Source organism: Oreochromis niloticus, linkage group LG10, assembly GCF_001858045.2.
Source record: "Oreochromis niloticus isolate F11D_XX linkage group LG10, O_niloticus_UMD_NMBU, whole genome shotgun sequence".
Taxonomy (NCBI): Eukaryota; Metazoa; Chordata; class Actinopteri; order Cichliformes; family Cichlidae; genus Oreochromis; species Oreochromis niloticus.
The window spans coordinates 12,286,258-12,310,603 of record NC_031975.2 but is presented as its reverse complement, the minus strand read 5'-3'; the positions used below and the strand labels follow the sequence as shown (position 1 = coordinate 12,310,603).

The window sequence follows — 24,346 nt, the reverse complement described above, 5'->3', positions numbered from 1 at the left end:
ATTCTGCACTCCCTGTATACCTGACAGGGCTGCAAGGGCAAAAACCCAGAACTTTACTAAAGGAACAGTGGTTTTCATCTTCTGTCTGTTAAAGATCACACGAGCAAGCCAGAAACATATTGGAAAGCCTTTGTGGACGATGGGAAGGTAAGGAAAACAGACCTCAACCTTGGTGGTGGTAGTGTCATGGGTTGGGTCTGATTTTACTGCATCTGGGTCAGCATGGTTTGGATCGTTCCTAAAGAGGAATACGTGAAATTCCTGTTCTTATACCAATGGAAATATTGTGGGAGGAACCTGAAGGGAAGAGTTCATGTCAGGAAAACCCCAAACATCCCAAATTTGAATGCGTCCTGAGCATTAGGACGGGATACAGTTCCTGGAAGCCAGATTGCAAGGCTGCATTTAGTTTAACTGCACAATAGGACATACAGTACCCTACATACTAAAGGGCTATTCTTTTTCTGTACATACATATGTATATAAGTAGCATTTCCCACAATTGATAAATGACCGGGTGTAATATTTTCATTTAGTTTGTTTAATATGGGTCTCATTTTTATATACATACACATATATATATATATATATATATATATATATATATATATATATATATATATATATATATATATATATATATATATATATATATATATATATATATATATATATATATAGAAAATCAGAATGTTTTTATCTCATATTTATGCAAAACAGCAGAAAATTCAAAAGTATTCTCAAACTTTTTCTTTCCTTCAAATGTGGTTTTGTAGACTATGATTGGATGAAACAAGATCATACTCTGGCTCGTGTCTAATAATAGGTCAGTGATCAGAGATATTTCCAAACTGTGCTGTGCATTTAAAAAAAGAAGAAGAAGAAGAAGGGAAAAGAGAGCTCTATTACAAACAGTGGATTGAAGTAAAACGCCACGTTCTGTCTTAGAAAAGCTACTTGGATAGAAAAATATACTGTATGTGCATCAGCTGTGTTTCAGACCTCAGATCTCTGTGTTAATGGACATTTAAAGTGCTATTTCAAAGTGTACTGAAAGCTGTTTCATTCATTTACTTTTTCCTTTGATATTGTGTAATCATGCTCTAGTTGGCATATTATGAGCGGGTATAAGCCTTTTTACTCACACGATTAAAAGATGTTCATAGCTTCCCCCCAAGGCGCGTGTATCCCCTAAAAATAGATGGTTTTTTTGTTTGTTCCAGTGAAACATGTGATTCTTTTTACCCTGGAAAAATAAACAAATGAAAGAACTCTCACTGTTCGTGCAGGGAGGCATACTTTTTATTACGTTGTAATACCTGTCATCAGGCTCTTGATCAGGTATGTTTATTATATTATGGAACTTATATTAACTGTATTGGCGTGACTATTAAAAGTGTGACAACATCTTTCTACATACAGCCAAACTTCCCCCACTGAAACATGAAACAAGGAATAAATTTGCACACCTCTGTCTCACCTGCCACCTGTTACAATAAAAGTGTGTGCGGCAGCTGTGACTTGTCCCTTTCATGAACCAGACGTTGGAGCTGTATGCAAAGCAGAGTTACAGAGTGTTGCAGTAGAAGCTTTAAACCAAAGAAGTGAAGCTTCATTTGACAAAAGTTGAAATGTCAGAATTTCTTTTGTGACTTGAGAATCAAGTCGCTGTCAAGAGTTTTAGATGTGCTTTTGATGCTTTTACTTTTAATGTCAAACAGTATTACAATAAATTGTAAAATTCACTTTATTAATGCAGAACAATAGAAATTAAGAGCTATAGTTTGAACATTTGCGAACTTTAGAGGTCCTTGTGTGCACATTTTGTTACTTTTAAGAGGGTGCACCCACCATCAATTCTAAGGTTTTACATATCACACATCTTATATGCATTTTAATACAACCATAAATGAGCAACAACAGATGAGACTGTGTCATTATTTATTCAGTAAAAAGCCAAAATGCTGAAACGGTGTGTGCAAAAAATCAATAAATGGAAAAAAAAGAATATAAGTACACATTTACTGTTTCCACAGAGAAATATGTTCAGTTGCTGTAAGTCAAATGGACTTAATTAACTGATTTTTAACAAGTGTTGGCACTTCAGGTGTGTGTTAATGGAATGCAAAGGACAAAAGACAGCAGCAACCATCTTAAAGACGCACTGTTGCTGCACATCAATCTCAGAAGGGTTACATGCCCATTTACAAATAATTTAAAGTCCATCATTCTACACTGAGAAAGATAATTGACAATTTTCCCCAGATAATTCACCCAAAGGTGTATAATTCTCAAATAAACAGCAACAAACCTCTAGGTGAGACTCTACAGGGCTCAGTTAGCATGTTGAATACTCAAGTTAACAACATTACAGTTAGAAGAACACTGAAGAAGTATTGGCTTATTTGCGTGGCTCCCAGGAGAAAGGCTCTAATCTCTAAAAACAATATAACAGCATGGTTTGCAATATTACACCTGAACAAGCCAGAGCATGTCTGCACCAGTGACCTTTGACCAGAAGAGCTCAAACTGCAGATGTCACCACTTACATTCTCTGTTTGATTTCACCAAACATGATACTGTGCATTATATCCAAACATCTCGTGCCAGCTCTCAAGCACGGTGGTGAAGCAGTGATGATTTGGGCTTGTTTTGTAGCCACAGGACACCTTGCAGTCACTGAGTCCATGAACTCTGTTTACCAAAGTATTCTAGAGTTATCAGTCTGACAGTTGAGTCATAACATAGGCCAGTGATCCCCTGAACACTAGCAACTGTACAAAACCATGTCTGAAAAAGAATCAAAGTGGACCGGTCAAAATCTAAACCTCAACATCATTGAAATGCTGCCTTAATAGAGCTGTGTATAAGCATGTGCCCGTAAACCTTAATGAACAAAGTTCCCTATTTTTCAAAGACTGGTTCTACAAACAAGCTTTAGAAGAGTGTGCTTTACACACATCATTTCAAGTTGCGTTTACCTTATTTTTAGCTCTGGTTAGGATGGGATCATTTGTTAGGTCCTGATATGTAAAACCTTCGAACTGACAGATGGTGTACTGTGTTTTTACCATGACTGTAGCTGTGTGCCTTTGCTTCCTGTGCTTATGTTGAGATAAACTATCTGCTGACAGCATTATCACGTCCCTGTTCAGACGTAGGAGTGGCACCAAGCTTCTCATCTGTCTGCAACAAACTGTCAGAAAGTGTTAATGTGGATGACAATCCAAGAACTGCCTAAAATAGGTTTTTAACTGTCAGTGTCAGTGCCTGAAGAAATAATGATTTTCTGACTTACCTATTTACTAATGTACACCAAGTTTCAAAGCATAGTCACAGCCTTGTATTGATAAATGAAAACAGCCATTAATTTAGTTTGACCACGAGTCCTCTTTAACAGACATGAACGTCAGACATCGCTTCCCCTGCCCCCCAATTGAAATGAAAGGGGATGACATATGGAAGCAGGCTACATGACTGCGTGTTTTCTTCTGACCTTGAGGGGCCAGCCACAGGAGAGACGAGCATTTGTGTAGTTACATGTTGACAGCTGTTATTGTGTGACACTGTGTGCGTCTGTAAAGTGAAATTTATCTGACCCTGTGTTTATAAAACGCAGTTCTGTACAGATGGAGCAAAAACAATGGTGATGTGCAGCTTCGGAGTATCCCTCCTTCCTCCTTATCTTTTGACCGTCCTCAAGCTGTCTATCCCATCCCAAGTAATCAGCATCCTTCATAGAAGAACAGCCAAAGCCAAGTCAACCAGAGAGCGTGTCCTAATCAGGGGCATGGAGAGCTGAGCTTATGGAGCCCTCCCCCCACTGTGGGGCCATTACTGGGCTGCCATGGGCTCAAGATTAGAGCCTCTTCCTGTGGTTAGCCATTCAAATTCAGCATTAATGTTTGAAAGAGCAAGGAAAATGACTACTCTTCATGGATATATCAATATTTTATAGAAGAGAAATGTGAAAACATCTCCAGTAATGTCTGTGCTGGTTTAGTGTTTTCTTTTTTTTTTCTTTTTAGGAGGCTTGCACATTTGTATATCGCTGTCAAAATGTCACATTTTTCTAAAGCAAGTCAAAAAAGATGATGCTGGGGGTGTAACTTCTGTCAAATTAACATGTCATGGATCATTGTTACAGCTGCAGTTCTCCTCTTTTGCATTTTGACTCAATTAAAAGTGAAACGATGGAAGTCTGTCTTATAATCCTTTTTTTCCCGTTGCTGGTGTAGTTCAGCCTCGTACCAGTAAATTCAGTATCGGCAAAAGCCATTTGTACACTTGATTTATAAGAGACTGGGCTGTGTGTGTTTCAGAAATAGTAGCTGCTTGTTTCAGGGACAGTGTACTCACTGACTGCTTGCCTGCCTGTCAGTCTGCACAGTAAATAGGTCAGTGTTTTATGTGAGTGAAGAATCGGTAATGTCTGGGCCTTCATGAATCTGCCATCTTTAGCCGTTCAGCAGAACTGCCGGCAGGAAGGTGATAAGCTAAACAGCCATACAGCATTAGAGACCACATTTAGATTTGTAATATCTAACTGTGATGCTGCTGCTGCAGCTGTTTTGGTTTGTTGTGCTCACTCACGACTGCCTGTCATTAAAATAAACAGAAGCATCCCGAAGAGGGTTTGGGGGATTTTTTTTTTTTTAGCCATCATTCAGCCACGTTGCTTTCTGAGGACAGTTCTTTCCTAACATTATCATATTTATGAGCACTTCAATGTTTTTATATAAGTGGTGTGTGCTCTCGAGGAGGACACGAGTATTGATGAAGCAAAGGAGCCCCCTCAGACAGGTACTCGTTTCTATTAATCTGACAATACGTCAGCTTCATGTATCACCAAGCACCTCTGAAAATTTGCCACAGTAAACCCACTTTTACTTTTGTGACATCACTCTGCCCAAACTACTCGCAAAAGTTCCTTTAAATAGGTTTATTATTGTGTCCTGGAAAAAGTCTGAACAGATTCATCAGCTGTTCCTTAAATTGTCATCATCAGAGTGCAGAAGACCCTGTTCATGTGCGTTTTAGTTGTCAGAGACACACCAACCTCTCCAAAGCCGCCTAACTCCATCCATATATGTTGCTTTTTCCCACTCGCTCTAAAGTTTCACATCTATTACAGTGACATTTTTTTTTTTTAACTACACCTTTACATTACAGCAGATATGTGACGGGTCAGGCTAATGAGACATAAGCAGTGACTGCAATCTCAAATTTGACAAAACATTAAAGGGAATAAGTCAGTGTATTGCTTCCAGCTGTTTCTATAAATATGCATTCCTGTGACTGTGTGTCATCCATACTGCATGATGATCAAAGTAACTATTAAAATAGTTTCACCAACACTTTAACTAATGGTGGATTATGTCACTGATTGGGGGCTGTGTAGGGTGTACCCAGCCTCTCGCCCTCTGACAGCTGGGATAGGCTCCATCCGCAGCCTGCCACTGTGAATCGCATAAGCGGATGGATGGATTGTTGGATAGAAGTCCATGTAACTGTATGTATTGTGAGCCCAATGCATCACGCATGTATCATGGCTCTTCGTGAATGGGAATGTTTAATAACAGAATGGCTATCAGAAGCCAACAGTTTTACAAATCCATGTCTGAAAAGGGGGAACAACTAACCCGACTAAACCTCAAGAACTCATTAGTTTTATATTTGAAAAGTTCAAACTCTCCTGTCGTTGTTTGATGTTGTAACCACCGATTCTTCCCTCCATGTTTTCAGACCAGATATTGACTCGACAGATTAGATCCCCATCGCTGTTGGCAGGTCTCGCTTGTTTAATGTGCACGTTACTGAATCCACTTCTGTGCGTGACAGTAAAAGCAGTGTGACTTCTATTGAAGCAAACCTGATAGCAAAAAAATGATGTTAACGGATTAACAGAGGCTTTAGTCGCAGCTGTGTAAGTCTTAACAGGACAGGGACGTTTGTGTTTTTGCAATGATCCATAGACAAGGTAGACAGACAGCTTGGATGCCACTTTGTGATGCTAAATCACTTATAGTGCTGCACTTTTTCACCGAGTATAAAAAATTATACCCCATGAGCTTTCTTAATAGGGTAGATGACAGACATTCAGCCGGTCTGGTTATGGATCATTTAGAAACAATCAGTAACTGTGATGTAAAATGAATCATTGAGAAGCAAAGAAAAGGATATGAGGGGAAAAAAATCAAAAGCTTAAATAAAAGTTTAGATGTCACGTTCAACAGTATTTCCATACCCGCTGTAAGCCTGGTGCCACAGTATTAAGCCATAAAGCTTAATAATCCCTTTGATCCTTCAGCTAAATTTGGCTGATTGTGTCAGATTGCATACAAAGGTTACCAAACCTTGTCTTCCTTATTGCCTGGACACCCGTGCTGTATACACGCCCTGTTTCTTTAATGTGTCCACATTGTGAATTTCCTCTGTAAATAGCAGAGTTTTGTTGGGTTTTGTTGTCAGTGACACGCCCAAACTCCAACCTAAGCAAACCTGTTTTCTGTTGTCGTCTGGACTCTCGCATGGAAAGCGCCAGCATAGTGCTCCCCCACCAGCAATATATCTCATAAGATCTTTGAAATGCAGTATTAAAATAATAGCAACAACATAGTGGTGTTTTAAAATCATAGTATGTCTCTGGAGCTGACTGGTTATTCAAAAATAGTCGGTGCCTTCTAGCTAAGCCAGATCAAAATCTAATTTCAGTTAACCGTGCTGTCAGGAGTGAGTCACTTTTTTTTTTTAACAGATCAGTCTTGGGAAAGGGTAATTTAAAAGTTTCTCAGGGATTCAACTGATGTAACCTCTATTAAAGGAAGATGCTGCAATATTATTTTTATCCCTATCTTCCAGTGCTGGAACGCTTCTTGTTTTCAGTTCTTGTTCATGTTCATGTTTTACATTTCAACTCTGCATTCATCTACAGCGAGCTCAGCTGCTATTGAAGGCCAGCAGTGTGGAAGGGCTGATATTCGCCAAATAATTTCCGGCAGTCGTTGTTGAATAGTTAATCTAATTGAAAAGATCGCAGTGCGAGCTATCACGTCACTAGCAGAAGAGAATACCAAACGCTGTCTAATTAATTAGACATAAAGATTATGTTGGTAGCTTTTATCTTAGATCCATGTTTGATCTCCAAGCTTTTATTCAATGTAATATAAACTTTCACATATTTTGTAGTTTGTTTTTTATGAGTCATAAACTCGATTTCTTACACATTAAAGCATATTGGTAATGTTATCCAAAGGAAGAACATGTTTAATGTTCAAATGAAATAATGAAATCTTTTCACTGAATCCGTTGGATGTTTACATTCAATCAGCAGTTAACAGGGAAACAGTTAATGATGATGTTGTTTTTGTGGGGTTTTTTGCTCTTAATCTGACATGTTTCGGAGGTAGTTACTGCACAGTTAAATAAACAAACAATGAGCATGTTTTGAGAAGCCTTGATTTGTGGTTCTGGTGTCCTGCCCAAACAGGTTCATGATGAAATGACACATTACTGACAAATCCCTGACTGACTGACAAAGACAAGAATTTGAGGCAGCAGATGGAGATAGCCAGAGGTATTGTGTAATAACGCTGTTAACTGTCAAAATCTGATGAAACCGTGGCTTCTTATCATGTCGCATCGTTCTACTAATCAAGTTCTTTTATTCCAAACCAGTTCTTTTGGAACGTTAGCGAAGACTGCAGCGCGATCTTTCAAACTGTGCCTAGTGGAGGAGGAGATGGTTAAGTACAATTGTAAAGGCCACCACGAAGGCACGTGTGTGATTCGTCAAAGGCAAGCGCGCTGTGTAAAAGAGTGTGCCTTTGTTTGCTTATGTAGGTCTCTACCAAGGGGGCGGCCCACATGGATGGCCCGCTTTCTGGGATGCCTGTGCTGCACATCACATGATGGGCTTGGCCTCGGGGTGCGGCACTGAAGGAGTCTAAGATGTGTAGATGCAATGGGTAGATGGAAGATTAGAGCATGAGTGATGGAAATATTTACTCTTGCCAGATTCTCTGAGAATCAGTTCTTGGTTGTTGTGTCGACTTTCAAATCTAAATTAGATTTAAATCTGCCGTGCAAAATATCAGCCGTGTCCACATAGGAAGAGTTAATTATTGTATTAGCGCTGTTACCTATATTTAACCAGGAAGTACTTCTGAGATCAAATCTCTTTTACAAGGGAGAAAATCAGAAACAGAATCAGAATCCTTAAGGAAATTATATGGTTACAGTTGCTCCAAGACAATAAGGACAGTAACAGACTGGACTAAATTAAATAATACAATAGATTACAAAGCTACAAAATATAAGAAATAGCTGTAATATATACAAATAGCTCAATTTTAAATATCCAGAAACATTGTGACTCCTTAAACCCTTAAGAAATTAATCAATCAATTTTAATAATTATTACTTTTCCCATCACTTGAAGGGTTGATGGTTTGGTCCCGCGATCACTCCACATGCCGAAGTTTTGTTTGCCAAGACACTGAAACTCAATGGGCTCCTGATGGCTATTGGGCTTCTTGCATGGCAGCTTAGCTGTTACTATAACACTGTAGCACTGTAAAGTGCTTTAAGTACCACTGAGGTAGAAAAATGTAAGTGCAAACCATTTGCATGAATATATTAGTATAAAAATATGGATTTTTTTTTTTCTGTGGCTTTTCTACTGTAAAACTGCCCGTTAAACTCCATGGCTTCCTCCTGACCTTAATAAAGATCAATCAGGCATAGCGTTTCTTCATGAAGTCATGCGCAGCCACAATCCTGGCAGATCAGCTGATCTCACTGCCAGTCCATATTAGATGGTGTGTCAGCCGATGGCCTACACAACCTACAGTTTTAGCCTGTCCACGGGTGCTGTGCATCAGCAAGCCGCTTTGCAACCCACCTCCATCCCAGCTCCTTCTTTTCATGTTGTATCAGACTTACTCATTGTCAATACTCATTGCTGTCACTGATGCCTGCTCCCTTTTACACAGCAGGTCTTGGTGAACCAGAACACCTAATACATACTACAAATGGAAATAATGCTTTTGTATATTATAGTGATCCTCTAAAAAACATTTACAAATATTAAAAAAATGGTATTCCTCAGTTTAGCATACTTAACATTGTTGTGTATTATGCATAGGGCTAAGTGCAAGTGAAATTCAAAGTTAAGATCAGTGCAGAGGGTTTTTGTAGCTTTCATCACCTGCTGCTGTTTGAGTTCTTGCTGATCTATACATAGACTTTTTCACACTGAGCTCCTACACCTCTCTCCTTCTCTCTTTCCCAGGGCATTGTGAGTGCTACTAAAGATGTCTGATAGTGTTGATATTGAAGAGAAACCACCAGCCCCCCCCTTGAGAATGAACAGTAGTTCCCGAGACTCTTCATCAGTGAATCACGCATCTAAACCACTTCCAATGGCTCCTGAAGAGAAAAACAAGAAGGTCCGCCTGCGCTCCATCTTCCCCGGAGGAGACAAGAGTGAGTATCCTTCTCCACATGTCGCCTTCAGGCTCAGCAGCACATTGGATCACATGGTTTACTTGTTTCCTGTCTGCAAAGAAAAAGAAAATGTTAAAAATGAGCTTGTAAGCAAGTTTTTGTCAATCTCCTTTAGCAAACAAGAAGAAAGAGAAGGAACGTCCTGAGATATCCCTACCCTCAGACTTCGAACACACCATTCATGTTGGCTTTGATGCTGTAACAGGAGAATTCACAGTGAGTATCCCTTTCACCCGACGATCAGGCATATAAATGAGGACAGATGTGCTTCTAAAATTCGCCTCTCATTTGAAAGCAAACTTGCAGGCACACATTTCAAAATTCACATTTCCCTAAAGTGATAGAGTCAGCTCGTAATTAAATTTCCTCCACATAGGTTTGGTAATGCAAGTGACCTGAATGACAATCACTCGAACCCATTAAGTGAAACCTGCACTCGATTCCTTCAGTGTTTCCTGGTAAATTACATTTTAGGTCCAGTCTCAGTTTGCGGTAGATGTTGTTACACAAGTCTAGATATACAATACCATGAAACAGAATTGTACCCGCCCTCTATTTTCACTGTTTAATGCTCTTTGTTCTCACTTTGATCGTTTTTTTTCCTTCGTTGTATGCGTCGCTTCTTTTCATTCTTTTATTAGCAGTTAGGTAATCTATGCAGACTTAATGTACTAGCAAGAAATACAATAGACTGTCTTTGGCATTGCCTAGTTTGTGATTCAGTAGAGCTGATTTTTAAATGCAAAGGTAATTATTCTGTAGAGTTAAAGCTTTACAGATGTATGAGTACAATTTACTACTCTGTGGTGAATTTTGAACAGTAAAAACTGCAGTCCTGGGTAAAACTAAGTTCACCACATTATTCAATAACTCTGGGAACCACCTGTAATAGCAATAATGTGAAGTAATTGTATGTCTCTCACATCATTGTGGGGGAATTTTGGCCCACTCTCCTTTATGTTCCTTCATTTTACTGAAGTTTGCGAACATTTATTTAAACGCAGGTCTATTAAGGTTCTGCGAAAGCATTTTATTCAGGTTGAGGTCTAGACTTTGACTTGGCCATTGCAACACCTTTTTAATTTTTTTATTTTTCCGCCATTCTCTTGTAGATTCGTTGCTGTGGTTGGGATCATTGTCCTGTGCCATGACCCAGTTTCAACAAAACTTCATCTGTCAGACAGCCTCACATTTGACTCTAGAATATTTTTGCTATACCAGAGAAGTTTTTAGTCGAATTAATGACTACAAAACAAGCCCAAATCATCACCTCTACACCACTATGCTTTTTTAGCAAACGTGGTGCTGTGCATTATGGCCAGGCATCTCCACTTTGGTCTCCCTTGTCCAAAGGACATTGTTCCCAAAGTCTTGTACTTTGTAAGCCTAAGCTATCCTGCCGTGTTCTTTTTAAAGAGAAAAGGATTTCTCCTGGCAACCTTTCCAAACAAGCCATACTTGTTCAGTCTTTTTCTGATTGTACTGTCATGAACGTTAACATTTAACATGCTGAGGCCTGTAGAGTCTAAGATCTAGCTCTTAATTTTTTGTAAGGTCTGACCTTGAGATGAATTTGCTGAGACCTCCAAATTGTGGAATTGTGTTAACACACATTTGAATGCTCCAGACCAGCAAACTGCTAAAACTTGTGTGTTTTTTTTAGAGGTGCCCCACTGGCTGATAACCAGCGCATCAAGTGCACTTTATAGCAGCACCTGGCTGGATCTCAGTTCTTGTGGAAGCAGTAAGGGTGTACTTATTTTTTTTCACAGGGCCATGCAGACTCCTGTGAAAACTTTTTGCCCCCACATGACTGTATATAGTTGCAAGACAATAACTTTATTTTGTACTATAGTTGTTCATAATCTTTTATTGCACTCTTTGCATTTGGTTAGCATCCTTGGTGAGATTCTCGTTAATGGGAAAAGTATTAAAAAGATGCAGTAAACAATAAAAACAACATATTAACATATTCGTCCACCCACTCACTCACTCATAATAACAGGGATACATATATTGAACCTAGACTAGTTTGACAGTACTGGGAATAAACTACTAATGCAAAGTCTAGTCTAGTCTGTCCTATTCTAAAAAATAATTGTAGGAAGTTTGCGTCTTATCATCACAACCCTATAAAAAAATGTCCTTACACTAAGGAATACATATTCGGGACTATTTGACTACCAAATGTGCAGCACAGTATCAGTAACAAATAGTTCCTTGTTCATTTAAAAGCTATGTGCCTGTGACACACAGAGCTCTTTTAAGAGTTTTGAAGCAGCCACTTTTACTTGTTTCAGGGTTTTCAGGGAGAATAAAGTACATCGCTCTCGATTTTTCCCTTGATCTCCCTCCAAGTATGATTTCTTTTTTTTTAACCCCCATTGCCAGCCTTTTTTTCCCCAGCAGCTGATTTGCTTTTAATAGTAAAAATGTGCATGAGTTTACAAAGATGGCATGAAAGAAGGCCATTGTTGATGGATATTCACTTCCCATTAAAGATAAAAAAGAAGAAATTGTCTCGAAAGAAAATTCAGTTTTATGCTCAGAGTAAAAAAAAGCAATAATGCTTTTATACTAACCAATTAAATACGAGGATAAAGCTAGCGGCTTTCTTTTAAAATTCATTTCTTATAAAAAGTTGATCAATATTTGTTGTTGACTGGCAATATAAAGAATATTTATTTACATGGAATATTAAGGATCTTTTTATTTGATCGATATGCGTTTCAAATTGTTGATCACTGAGCTTTAGTGATCAAATGACTTAAAAAAAGTGAGAAAAGCCTGCATTAACATTTTGTGTTTCTCTCAGACACAGATTGATCATTTTGTCTCGAGATGCTTTAACCTGTGGCCTCTGTCTCTTTGTAAAGGGCATCCCAGAGCAGTGGGCACGGCTCTTACAGACCTCGAACATCACCAAGCTGGAGCAGAAGAAGAACCCGCAGGCCGTGTTGGACGTCTTGAAGTTTTATGACTCCAAAGAGACCGTCAACAACCAGAAGTACATGAGCTTCACTTCAGGAGGTAATCTCACTTAAATACTCATGGAAAATGTCAGTTAGCAATATAAAAGGCCAAAAGATCTGAGGTCTGCATCTAATACAAAAGATTTTCAGTATGTTGTTTTAAAAAAATGTCTTCTTTTCATTTCAGACAAGTCAGCACATGGGTACATAGCAGCAAACACTCTGGTGAGTTCTTGTAAACTTTCTTTGGTCACTGTTAGTGGTTTTCTATGACTAAATAATTTATTTAGAAATCATAATCTAACAGAGTTTATGCCAGTTGCTCTCTTCACATCCCTGGACTTATTACGATGGTATATCAAATCTCTGACCCATAACCAGAGCCACGATCTCTGCAGCATTTTATTGCTTTCAAAAATGTCTGATAATGGATGGAGGCAAATATATTCTTATGACTTATCGAACAGTGTAATAATTTAACAGGTAAGTTGCAATATTACGTGGTTTATTTCTTTTCCTGAAGCTCAGAGTATTAATGTGCCTCTCTACCTACACCCCAGTAAATCTTCATCTCTTCACCCTCGCTGTCTCTTTCTGGGATTTTCTAGAATAGACTGTGTTACTTTAAGGCACGTTCTCTTCACACACACTCTCGCTCTAATGGACAGAGTGTGCGTGTTCCCCTCTGGAGGCTTACTGCCCTCACTATGTGGCATAATTCCCTGACTTTTGCATACATGACAAACACTCTTGCAGCTCCCGCACAGAAACGATGGCTGCTGCGAGAGCCACCACTGAGCATTGTTTATTTTTCCAATCGACTTAACCAGATTTTGAAATAGCCGGAGCCTCAACTGCATCTAGAAGGACTCCCGCTGTGCTGACCTCATTCCTGACTTTGACCAGAGTAATCTATGCTTTCTGCACGCTGGGTGAAGAAGTGGAATCTGAGACTGTTTAGTAGGATTTGCTGCCCCGGGCAAACTACGCTGGGATCTCTTCATGCAAAGCTATTGCTTGATACAGCTGTATGCCTGTGAAGGGCAAATGGGTGTGGCAGTCCATCTAAAAGATTGTGTGAGTGAGCACAGTAAGGCTATTCCAAAGCATCTCAATCTTGGACCGTCACAGTGCTCAACAGCATGAAGAGGTGACTCAGCTATCGGTCATAGTGCCAGTTTTAAGTCTTAAGGAAACAGAATTACAGGAACGTTGCCAAAAACTCCTCAATTGAAGAAGACTTTTCTTAGACAAAACAGTTTCCTCATCAGCTACAGTACCTGATGTTCTTTCATATTATTTCAACATCACTTTATGCAGAAAAATATCTAAAAACTAATGTTTTGTTTGCTGTAAGCAGCTCTGTCTACAGCCAGGAGCAATCATGTTTAAATGGGTGCACTGCACAGATACAGATGCCTCTAATTACTGTGAAGTAATCTCTAATAAAATGACTAACTGCACATTGCTACAACAGCCTGTGTCTCCATCTAACTGTCAGTCAAAGCAGCTGCACTCCTAACTCTGGGTGCAAACAAAAATCCAGCTTCTTTTTTTTATACCAGGTTGTAAACATAATTATTTCTGCTGTAATGTTGAGCATTTTAATGTGGAAGTGTGCAGCAATTTACTTCCCAGCCTCAAGTGGTGATTAGAGAAACTGCAGCTTTTGCTATGTTGGTTTCATATTTTAGCATGTAGAGGTTGCTACCCATAATAATAATAAAAAAAAACTATTCAATGTCTATATTTAAGATTTTCATTTGAGCTCTTTGAACTTCAGTTTGAGCCCGCGGTGTCTGCCTGACCTTGACTTTCGCTCAGCATACATATATAGCTGCATATTTTGGCAGTACAGACATCGTCCTGCATCCAAATCCAAGATTTGGTCAGGCAGAAATTCACGAGGAATTTAAAGTGCCAAACGTTATCCCCAGAGTCCTCCTCTATGAGACATTAGATACACCCCAGAGATTTTTTTGGCAGCAATGATTACTTTGTGCTTTTTTTTAATCGTTAATAGAAATTACATTAGTGAAATGAAACAGTCAAAATAATTTGACGCATTCTCAGGAGACATTCCCTGTCCTCAGTTTTCTTGGCTCTTAATTGTTGCTTTAAGTGATTCATGTTTGGGTTTTCCTTCCTTTGTTGTAACTTTTTAGGAGTCTCTCCCAGTTAGCCAACCGTTGAGTCATATGGTATAGGGCCACTTCATCTTAGCTGTCTTTTGTTAAGAGTTTGTCAACAAATACCTGTCGCTAAACCGCTGTTCATGTTACTACATTCATAACAGGAGCGTGGGTTATATCTCACATTGCACTGGCTGTTTTCATCACTTGTGTATTGATGTTGTTACTGTAACGTCTGATACTTGAGAATCCAGCATGGTTGGTGCATGGGTCTTTTTTTTTTTTAATGAGAAGAATAATATTTCATGCAGTTTGGTTGTGCTCACACAAAACGTGCATTCTGTGGATGGTTAATTGAGAGAAGAGTTTCCCAGAGGCTTTGATTTTTATCAGCAGCGAGTAGTGATTATGCTTGAGTAAAAAAAAAAAAGCAAACTTCAGTCAACATTCCTGGCTGCCAGCTAATGCAACATGACTGCGAAAAGTACTGGTCATTGACTTAAACACAGTACTCTCGGGTTTATAGTGGAAAGGACATATTTTTGACACATCAGTCTGCCTGTGTGTGCGCGTGTGCTTGAGTAAGACTAGACAGGGTGTCATTCAGCTGCGATCTCATTTTGGTTGAAAAGGTTGGTTCATCACAGAATCAGACATTAGGCGCATACATGCATCCGCTCAGCATAATGTTATTGTCCGTACTGTAGTGTCCAAATATGAGGGTTATATAACATAAAAAAATAATAATAAAAAGACAAACAAAGATTGTTCAGGACTTCATTGCCATGCACAGGCCTCAGGTGACGTAGTATATCTCTATCATGTCCTTTCCTCTTGCTGGCTGTAGGATATAATGCACGGACATGACGTCCACCTCTGCCCCCCTCCACCCTCTCCTAAAGTTCACATAGTCTTACACATGTGTGGGTTTGTTTTGAGTAAATCCTCCCATTTTCAACCTTCACATTCAGAACCGACTGCTGTCATCTGGGCCTCCTGTCAGCCTTAGAACCTGCAGCGCATTATTTGACAAGGTAACTCCTCCATATTACTATCCACATGACTTATCTCTGCATTGGCCTTGAAGCTAAATTCAACTATTTGACCTCCTACTATTGATTATGCCATCTGGCTAATGCAAAATGCACACAGTATTTCATTATGAAGGCATCATCACTCTCTGCACAAATTTCACGGGGGATTGATTGGATCTATTTGTTTTTGATGTTCCAGATATATTGGTTATCTACCACAAAGAGCATCTGTTAATTTTTTTTTTTTTGACTGGATCGTGTAGCAGAGCAGTGGCGCATGCCACAGAGGGTTGTGATGACTGTCAAACTGCATGTATGAGCTCATACTCCTGAAGATTTAATCCAGTAATTTGCCTGTAACTTCATCACCATTGTAGACATTACCGCATGGCTCCCTTGCTGGCTAACTGCTTACAGTTAGACAGACAGCCTTTCCTGTACTGCAGTCTTGGCCCAGCCCACTTTGGAGCAGGTCAGAGGCCCAGTATGTCTGAACGAAGGACTGAGACTTTTCCTTCAGCCAGACCCTTTCCCTTTAATCACTAGAACTAAGCTGCACTGCTTCATTTATGCATGACAAGACTTGAAATGGATGAAGTGTTTCCATTCCATAAGAGGAAGATGATCCAAGGCAAGTAGCGTTTTGGATTAGAGGGGGAAAAGGCTGAGCATTAGACATAATAAATATGTCTGGGGCTTATTAATCACACTTGTTAAAAGGTAACTTCCACATCAACGGTATGTCTGCAGCTCACCACCATGCTGCACACTGCAGAGCTGCAGTATGCTATCTCTTACAGTCAAATATTTAACAGTTTGTTACTTAAAAAATTCATTCTCATGGCACACCTTACCAGTCCCCACAACTCAAAATGCTTCTGATAAACTGCACTGGATGCCACCTCACTCTTCTCTCTTTAGCTCGCACCTGACTTATTCTTTCCTTTGCTATTAACATTTTTTTTCTAACAATTAATCCTGATTTGTTTTTGCTGCTTTCATGTAAATGTCACTGAAAATTGTTTTGGTTTCATGCTAACTTAAAATCAGTTTTGAATGCTATCTTTATTAGTCTCGACGTACTTTTGGCCTTTAGTAATCTGATTATGTATGTATGTTGCACGAAATCCTTTTGAACCTGAACTGGCCAAGAATCAGATCCTGCACTTTGGCTGGTTTGGGGTCTACAGACTGTTCACAAATAGCAGTAACAAAGCAAAACTGTAAAACAAAAAACAGTGGATACGTTTAAGAATCTGCACTTTTCTTTTCATTCTCTTTTCATTCACTGGCACATACATCTATATACATCCACACTGACTTCTAACTCTACCCTGCAGGGTGCCAAAACATCAACAACAGAACCCCCAATTGCTCCGCCTGTGTCAGAGGAGGAGGATGAGGAGGAAGAGGAGGAGGAAGAAGAGGAAGACGATGAGGACGACGACGACGAACTGCCCCCGGTCATTGCCCCTCGACCGGAACACACCAAATCTGTTAGTTGGCATCGTGCGCTTTGCAGATATGTTGCGCTGTGATACCTCTGCAACTCCTCTGATATCTTGCTTCTCTTGCAGATCTACACGCGCTCTGTCATGGATCCACCAAAGCCTCCCACCCCCGTGAAAGAGGTGCTGACTCCACCGGAGTCGCAGGTCCAGCCGGAGAACACGCCCAACACAATGTATCGCCACACCGACCGGCAGAAGAAAAAGTCCAAAATGACAGATGAGGAGATTCTGGAGAGACTCAGTATGTACAGTTACAGCTCCATGTTCTTACGCACTGCTCTCTCCACACTTCTGTGGATAAATTTAGGAAAGACAGCCTCATCTATTTGCCCAAAATCAGTCGCATTCATGATCATTGCCAAGTACAAAAATATAAAATATAAACTCCTTTGAGGTTAAAATCTGTATATTCATTATAACAACTCTGAGGACGTGACCTTTTGTGCTCGGCACTAGCTAATGCTCTGATGTGTATCTGTGTCGATTTGTGTCTGTGTGTGTGGCCTGAGCTGTGTGCTGATTTAAAAAGAGAGGCTGAACGTTTGGTTTCCAGTGGCTGTTTTCCATATATTACATCTAGTACGCAACCTCTATATTTAGTAGAATAATTCAAAAGAACATGAAATAGTGGATTTCTCCCATCTCTGCAATGCAACTTTAGCTGAAATACCCAGAAAGCTCTGTGTAGTAGATATGAGTGTACATAAGCTCTCTGTGCAGGGTCTGCCTGAAATGAAAGGGCATAAAAACATTTCCTTTTTTTTCTTTTTTGTGTGCCTGTGTGTGTTTGGATGAAGCGTCTCCTGACAGCGTGCACTGATACACACAGTACAGGACAATCATTATACATCTGCTTTCTCTCTGTCTCAGGGAGTATTGTGAGTGTGGGGGATCCCAAAAAGAAGTACACACGCTTCGAGAAAATAGGACAAGGGTAAGTCTTTCCATGATCATCAACCAGCCGTCACAGTTACTGAAATAGAGCAATTTCAGGAACAGCCAGCCTCTGCAGGAGATGGGGAGCTGTAGTGACCACTTCAGGGGGGCAGAGGCAGAGGGGAACTTGGCTGAATTACTGGAAGAAAAATAAGTAGAGAGGAAATGAAAACTCTATCCCGAAAAGGCCAAGAGCCAGATTAGCTCTGCCATTTTGTGTCTCTCCCTTTATCTCTCCTTGTCTTTTGTTCTTTTTAACGCTGTGGCTTTCTGTCACTCTCCCTGTACATATGCACAGATAGAAGTGGTGTTGCTGTTATCGGCTCTGACGCGCTCACCTTTTCCATATTGGATCAGGAAGCTTTTATTTAAACAGTAGATAATTGTGTATTTATTCTTTGTCAGGCTGACTTTAACTTTAAAAAAATGTGCCTCATTATTCAGAGTTGTACAGGTGTAGCTGACAGCAAGAGACAGAGGGGGGAAAACAAAGCCTCAATTCACAGTGGAGGTTTTTTCTTGTATTACAAGTTATGCTTCCTAATAAGGACAGATTGGCTGCATACCATTCCTTTGAGCAGCTATTGGAAGCAAGTGTGTGTGCTTGTCATTGCTAAGGTTTAAATTAGGAAATCTAGCTCATTAAGAAGAACCAAAAAAACATCTCTGGCATGAAGTGTGGACTTTTTCCCCACTATGTTAATTCGCAATTTCATAACATCATTAGAATACAACTTAATTTTAGACTTGTCTCCATATCAAAAGAAAAGGAAAAAGGAAATTTGGTCATACTAACACACTACAGTTAGCAGCTGCTCGTGCAACAGTGCAAAGGTCTATGAGATAGTGACTCTGAACATGAGATCAGTCTGATGTAATCAGTGTTGGGTAAGTTACTTTAAATTAGTAACTTAGTTACATTACTAGTTACTTCTCTAAAAAAGTAACTCAGTTACTTCAAGTTACTCGTTACTTTCAAAGTAACTAGTTACTAGGGAAAGTAACTTTGGTTTTACTCAGAATTCTCTTGTTAATGTGTTGCTTCCATAACTGGATACCCAGCAAGATTGTCAGTCTTCTAGCTTGCTTACTTGCCACAAGTGCACTGTGCCACCTACCAACAGAAAGGAAAAAATAATGTGCACATTTCCATGAGAGAAATCCCACGCCTGGACCATCGTTGACCGCCGCATGATTCTAGCCTGCTTTTTACATCCAACACAAAAACTGCAGTCGTGGTGCTTTTGATTGTACTCAGAACTTGGAAATTCTGCCTTCTGAATAGGAAGATGTAGGTAACACCAGACTGCAGATGAGCTGCATACAGAGCTGGACTGGGACAAAAAAATCGTCCCGGGCATTTTGACTAGAGACCGGCCCACCATTATAGGAAAAATCATAAAGCCTTTGAATGAAAATAAACACTGTTGTGACAGTGATGTACACTGTTCTGATGGTATATATGTATCAATCTATCAATCGTTTGTTGTAAGACTCAGATAATTATTTTTTTTTTAAAGCGAGACATTTTAAATGAGAATAATAAAGAAAAGTATTTCCTTGTGCCCCCCTTTCCCTGTTAATGCCCTACCTGCCCCCCTGGCAACACTTTGCTAGACCCGCCCCTGCACAGTTACCAGCTGTCAGCTACGTAGAAAAGGATCCTGGTGTTATTTGTCTCTCAGAAACAGTTCATAACTTCAACTCATTCATGTCACCTAAAAGGTAAACCTGTTTCTACATCACCTGTTCAGCTCTGATGATTCAGTAAGGACATCTCCTGGTTTCATCTTCATGTTTCCCTCTCACCAGATAACCAAACCGATATCATGACCAGCAGCTTTACAGCTGTGGCTCCAGCAAACATCAGCTGATACTAGAAATTAATATTAAATAAATTCTAACAACAGCTGATCAAGCTTAAACTTGCTGCTGTTGTTTAACGCGACATCCGCTGGTTTCCTCTTTCTGGCGCAAAGTGGGCGATAAATAAACAAGAGAGAAAAGCCGATCAGCTGATCATTGATCAGTTTCGTGATTGAAGTAGAAACAGGAGAGAATGAGAGAAGAAGAGGCAGCTGTGCAGCTTCAGCTTTGTGTCTTTTTCATTGTAGCTGAAGTCCGGGACAAACTGTGTTCCTTTTCACCTCAGTACGAAACGCATAATATTTTCTCTGAATACCAGACGATTCTGTTTTTTAGGGGACGGTTGGCAACTCTAATAATTAACCGTATGAACAAAATAAAGTTCAACATCAGTAACATAGCACCCACACAGCTGTATAGAAACTCCGTCATGCTAGCTAGCACGCAGTACGAAAATGTCAGCATACCGAAAATAAACTCCACCTAAACTTGGTTTATATCTGACTGATAGACTGCAGGTCATAACTTCTTACCTGAAGTTCAGTTCACCTGACACGCGGACCGGCGGCCGCTTCGGGTCTCTCCTCTTGCCTCCCTTTTCCTTCATCCACCTGCTGGCCTCCACCACTTGCTAATGTTACTGAATCTGTGGAAGCTCCGCGATATCCACCACACGAAGTAACGAGTAACGAGCCTATCTAAATCCCAGTAACGAGTAACGCGTTCCTGGTTTTGGCATAATAACTAGTTACCGTGCTCGTTACCACAATAATAACGTAGTTACTGTAACGCGTTACTTAATAACGCGTTAGTCCCAACACTGGATGTAATGCAAGTAAAACCCGATTTATATAAGTCTGCCCTCGGGGCTTCTTTGTCACACCTCATATTTTAATTCTGAAGGTCTCTGAATAATGTAAAAAGTCACCACTATTTGCAGTGCTGGTGTAATTTGATCTTGTGTTTTACAGAGCGTCTGGGACTGTGTACACTGCCATTGATATAGCAACCGGCCAAGAGGTATAACAGACTGTAAACTCCTCAAAAAAATTAAAGGAACTCTTTATAATCAGTCTTTTCTAACATTTTTTTCCCACTAGTTTTGCATTTAGAATGAAGCGATACTTGAACCCTTCATAGGTTGCACGGGTAATCCAAGGCTCCCAGGATGACACATCAATATGTGCCATTGACAGTCTTAAGAGCATGGAGGAGATTCCAGGATATAGGCAGTTACTCTAGGAGAGCTGGACAGGGCCATAGTCCCCAACCTAACAGCTGGACCGGTATCTGCTCCTTTGAGCAAGGAAGAACAGGATGAACACTGCCAGATGTACAAAATGACCTCCAGCAGGATGCTAGTGTGAATGTCTCTGACCAAAACAATCAGAAACAGACTACCGGTAAATTTTCAGACCCAATGCTGGTGCAATGGGTCTTGTTTCCCTCCTGGTGGATGACAAAACCCAGCAAGAGTATGCAGGCAATACCTAGCAGATGAATGATAGCACTGACAGATTCCCACGTTTGCCTGACCTAAATCCAACTGAACACAGATCTCCCAGGACACCTTCGTCTCATTAGGAATATGCCCCAGTGTTGTCAGGCATGCATACAAGCACGTGGGGGGCACACAAGCTACTGAGTAGCATTTAGAGTTTCTGCAGTGACAATTCAGCAGAATAGATTAGCCTGCCGCATCAGTGCTTCACTTTAATTTTCAGGATCTTTGATTTCAGCCGTCTTTAAGTTGATAATTTCCATTTCCGTCAAACGATGCAGCATCCTTATCCAGCAAGACTTTTTGTTTTTGAAATGTTCCTTTAATTTTTTGAGGAGTTTATTTAACAACATTAACATTCTGTATATTGTTTCTTTTTCCTTACCGAACCATCAGGGGAACTTATTGTACACCCAGTATATCTTGTCTGTTTTCTCAGGTGGCCATTAAGCAGATGAACTTGCAGCAGCAGCCCAAGAAAGAGTTGATCATCAATGAGATCTTGGTGATGAGGGAAAACAAAAACTCCAACATAGTGAACTACCTTGACAGGTTTGTTTTCACCTGTAGAGTCACAGAAATAAGTAGAAAGACTTATGCTTCTGTGTTAAATCTACACCGTAGGTGTAATGAGTTAATTATGGTAATTCATTCTAGTTGTTAATTTCTTCATTGGACACAGTTAAAACTTGATGAGCTGAAGAGTCGTAGTGGAGATTTTTTCCTCTTATTCCAGCCTCACGTTCTATGCAGTCACCTGCTTACTTCATATGTTGCTAGTTCCAAAAACCAAACATTACACTACAATTTCTTGTTAGTACTTAAGTTTACAAGTAAACTTACCCAGCAGTGTGAGTGTATAAATATAACTTTGCCAGTAGCAGCTGATCTGTGATCAGAACAGTTCATGCATTGTCCTCTTTGAACTGCAGTTGACTGTAGAGTGATTTGGGCCTAGTATGTATTAAAGTTACCTTAATGACTTTGAAAAATCCTCTCAGCCTCCTTTTTCAGATCCTTTTCTTCCTCATCTCCTCCTCTTGCTTGCTGTTCTTCTTCTAATGGTGGTCTCATTTCATCTTAAGGCATTACTGACACCTACTGTTGTAAAACCATATAAGCATTCAGCAAGGGCATGCAGTTCATGCAGCTTTTGAGCATCTGCTCCACTCAGCTCCTTTTTTCTTTTGCTTTTGTCCCTTTGTCCACAGCTAGCGGTAGCATGCTTTTGCTGTTGCTTCTTGTCGTAGACTGCTCTGTCATCTCATTTTCTGGGCAAGGCTTGAGACTCGATTTGCCAAAGAAATATTAAATATGTGTCTCTCACTCTCGCTTTTATTAGTTACCTGGTAGGAGATGAGCTTTGGGTGGTGATGGAGTATTTGGCTGGAGGCTCGCTGACAGATGTAGTGACTGAGACCTGCATGGACGAAGGCCAGATTGCAGCAGTCTGCAGAGAGGTAAGAAGCCAAGTTTAGATCAGCAGTACTGCCAGATGACCCTAATATTAAGGTGGACTCATGTAGACAAGTTTACGCGTTTTACCCAGCCTAGAGAAAAGCACCATCTAAATTTTTCCTGAACGCAGACCTTTTGTAGGTGAAGTTAGTAATGTTTTTTTTCTCTTCACAGTGTCTGCAAGCTTTGGACTTTCTACACTCCAACCAAGTTATTCATAGAGATATAAAAAGTGACAACATCCTCTTAGGGATGGATGGATCGGTGAAGCTGAGTAAGCATTTATTCATTTTATTCAATCAAATTTGCCTTTGGCTTTAGTGTGGAGTATAATCAGGTTTAGAGACCCTGTGTTGTGTTAAATGAAAGACTGCTGGGATCAAATAAAAAGAATAGAAATACACGACTCAATGTTAAAACACCCTTGCGTCTCTCTGTCTCCCTCTCTCTCACTTCCTGCAGCGGACTTTGGCTTCTGCGCTCAGATCACTCCCGAGCAAAACAAGCGCAGCACGATGGTGGGAACGCCCTACTGGATGGCACCAGAGGTGGTGACTCGGAAAGCGTACGGCCCCAAAGTGGACATCTGGTCTCTGGGAATCATGGCGATAGAGATGGTGGAAGGAGAACCACCTTATCTGAATGAGAATCCACTCAGGGTAAGAGACAAAGCACAGCCACAACACGGAGGCTCAGTAGCCGTCTGTGGTTCTTACAGTTTACTTGGAGATAAAATATTCAGATGTCTTTTTTTTGGGGCCCTTGCATATTTGACCGCGATCATCTTTCCAGGCGCTCTACCTGATCGCAACCAACGGGACTCCAGAGCTGCAGAATCCAGAGAGACTGTCATCTGTGTTCAGAGACTTCCTCAACCGCTGTCTGGAGATGGATGTGGACCGCAGAGGTTCTGCCAAGGAGTTGCTCCAGGTAAAAACAGAGACTTGAGAAATAAACAGTATGTAGACACACTACCATCTGCTGCACTTTGACGAATATATCCAACTATGTGAGTGATGTGGCGTAAACAAGCCGTAATTCTTACTACTGCACAAAACCAAATTGAGCACTAACAATTAAAGCTCAAAGTGTTGCATTATGGCGTTCATCACCTTGTTCTTTTAACAAAATTATCTTTTTGGATAGGCAGGTCATGTACTAGGTTATCAACTTTTGTTAGTTACCCTGGAAACTGGATAATGATTCTTGGATAATGATAATAATAATTTCTCCCACCCCAACTGGTCGCAGCAGATGGCCCCGCCCCTCCCTGAGCCTGGTTCTGCCGAAGGTTTCTTCTTGTTAAAAGGGAGTTTTTCCTTCCCACTGTCGCCGAAGTGCTTGCTCATACAGGGGTCACATGATTGTTGGGGATTTTTCTCTGAATGTATTATTGCAGGGTCTACCTTACAATATAAAGTGCCTTGAG

General features: G+C 40.2%; 1 protein-coding gene and 1 long non-coding RNA gene across 4 annotated transcripts in view; one reads left to right on the top strand and one right to left on the bottom strand.

The window, feature by feature from the left end:
- LOC100690197 (serine/threonine-protein kinase PAK 3) overlaps nt 1-24,346 on the top strand; it is a 54,060-nt gene that overhangs the window by 26,724 nt on the left and 2,990 nt on the right. For 2 of the 3 annotated variants that reach the window (XM_003446852.5, XM_025911112.1), the window contains exons 2-15: nt 9,293-9,486; nt 9,623-9,723; nt 12,384-12,537; nt 12,667-12,704; nt 15,583-15,645; nt 16,986-17,141; nt 17,223-17,397; nt 18,027-18,090; nt 20,930-20,978; nt 21,899-22,011; nt 22,802-22,919; nt 23,092-23,191; nt 23,380-23,576; nt 23,710-23,847. In XM_003446852.5, coding sequence (XP_003446900.2) covers nt 9,315-9,486; nt 9,623-9,723; nt 12,384-12,537; nt 12,667-12,704; nt 15,583-15,645; nt 16,986-17,141; nt 17,223-17,397; nt 18,027-18,090; nt 20,930-20,978; nt 21,899-22,011; nt 22,802-22,919; nt 23,092-23,191; nt 23,380-23,576; nt 23,710-23,847 — 1,638 coding nt within the window. In that variant the 5' untranslated portion in view covers nt 9,293-9,314. The remainder of the gene's footprint in view (nt 1-9,292; nt 9,487-9,622; nt 9,724-12,383; nt 12,538-12,666; nt 12,705-15,582; nt 15,646-16,985; nt 17,142-17,222; nt 17,398-18,026; nt 18,091-20,929; nt 20,979-21,898; nt 22,012-22,801; nt 22,920-23,091; nt 23,192-23,379; nt 23,577-23,709; nt 23,848-24,346) is intronic. The other variant, XM_025911113.1, reaches the window with a different exon arrangement.
- LOC112848088 (uncharacterized) lies at nt 18,097-22,782 on the bottom strand. The gene is made up of 3 exons (XR_003222039.1): nt 22,434-22,782; nt 21,845-22,023; nt 18,097-18,231 (listed from the first exon to the last, which is right to left on the bottom strand). It is a non-coding gene; the product is annotated as an uncharacterized LOC112848088 (long non-coding RNA).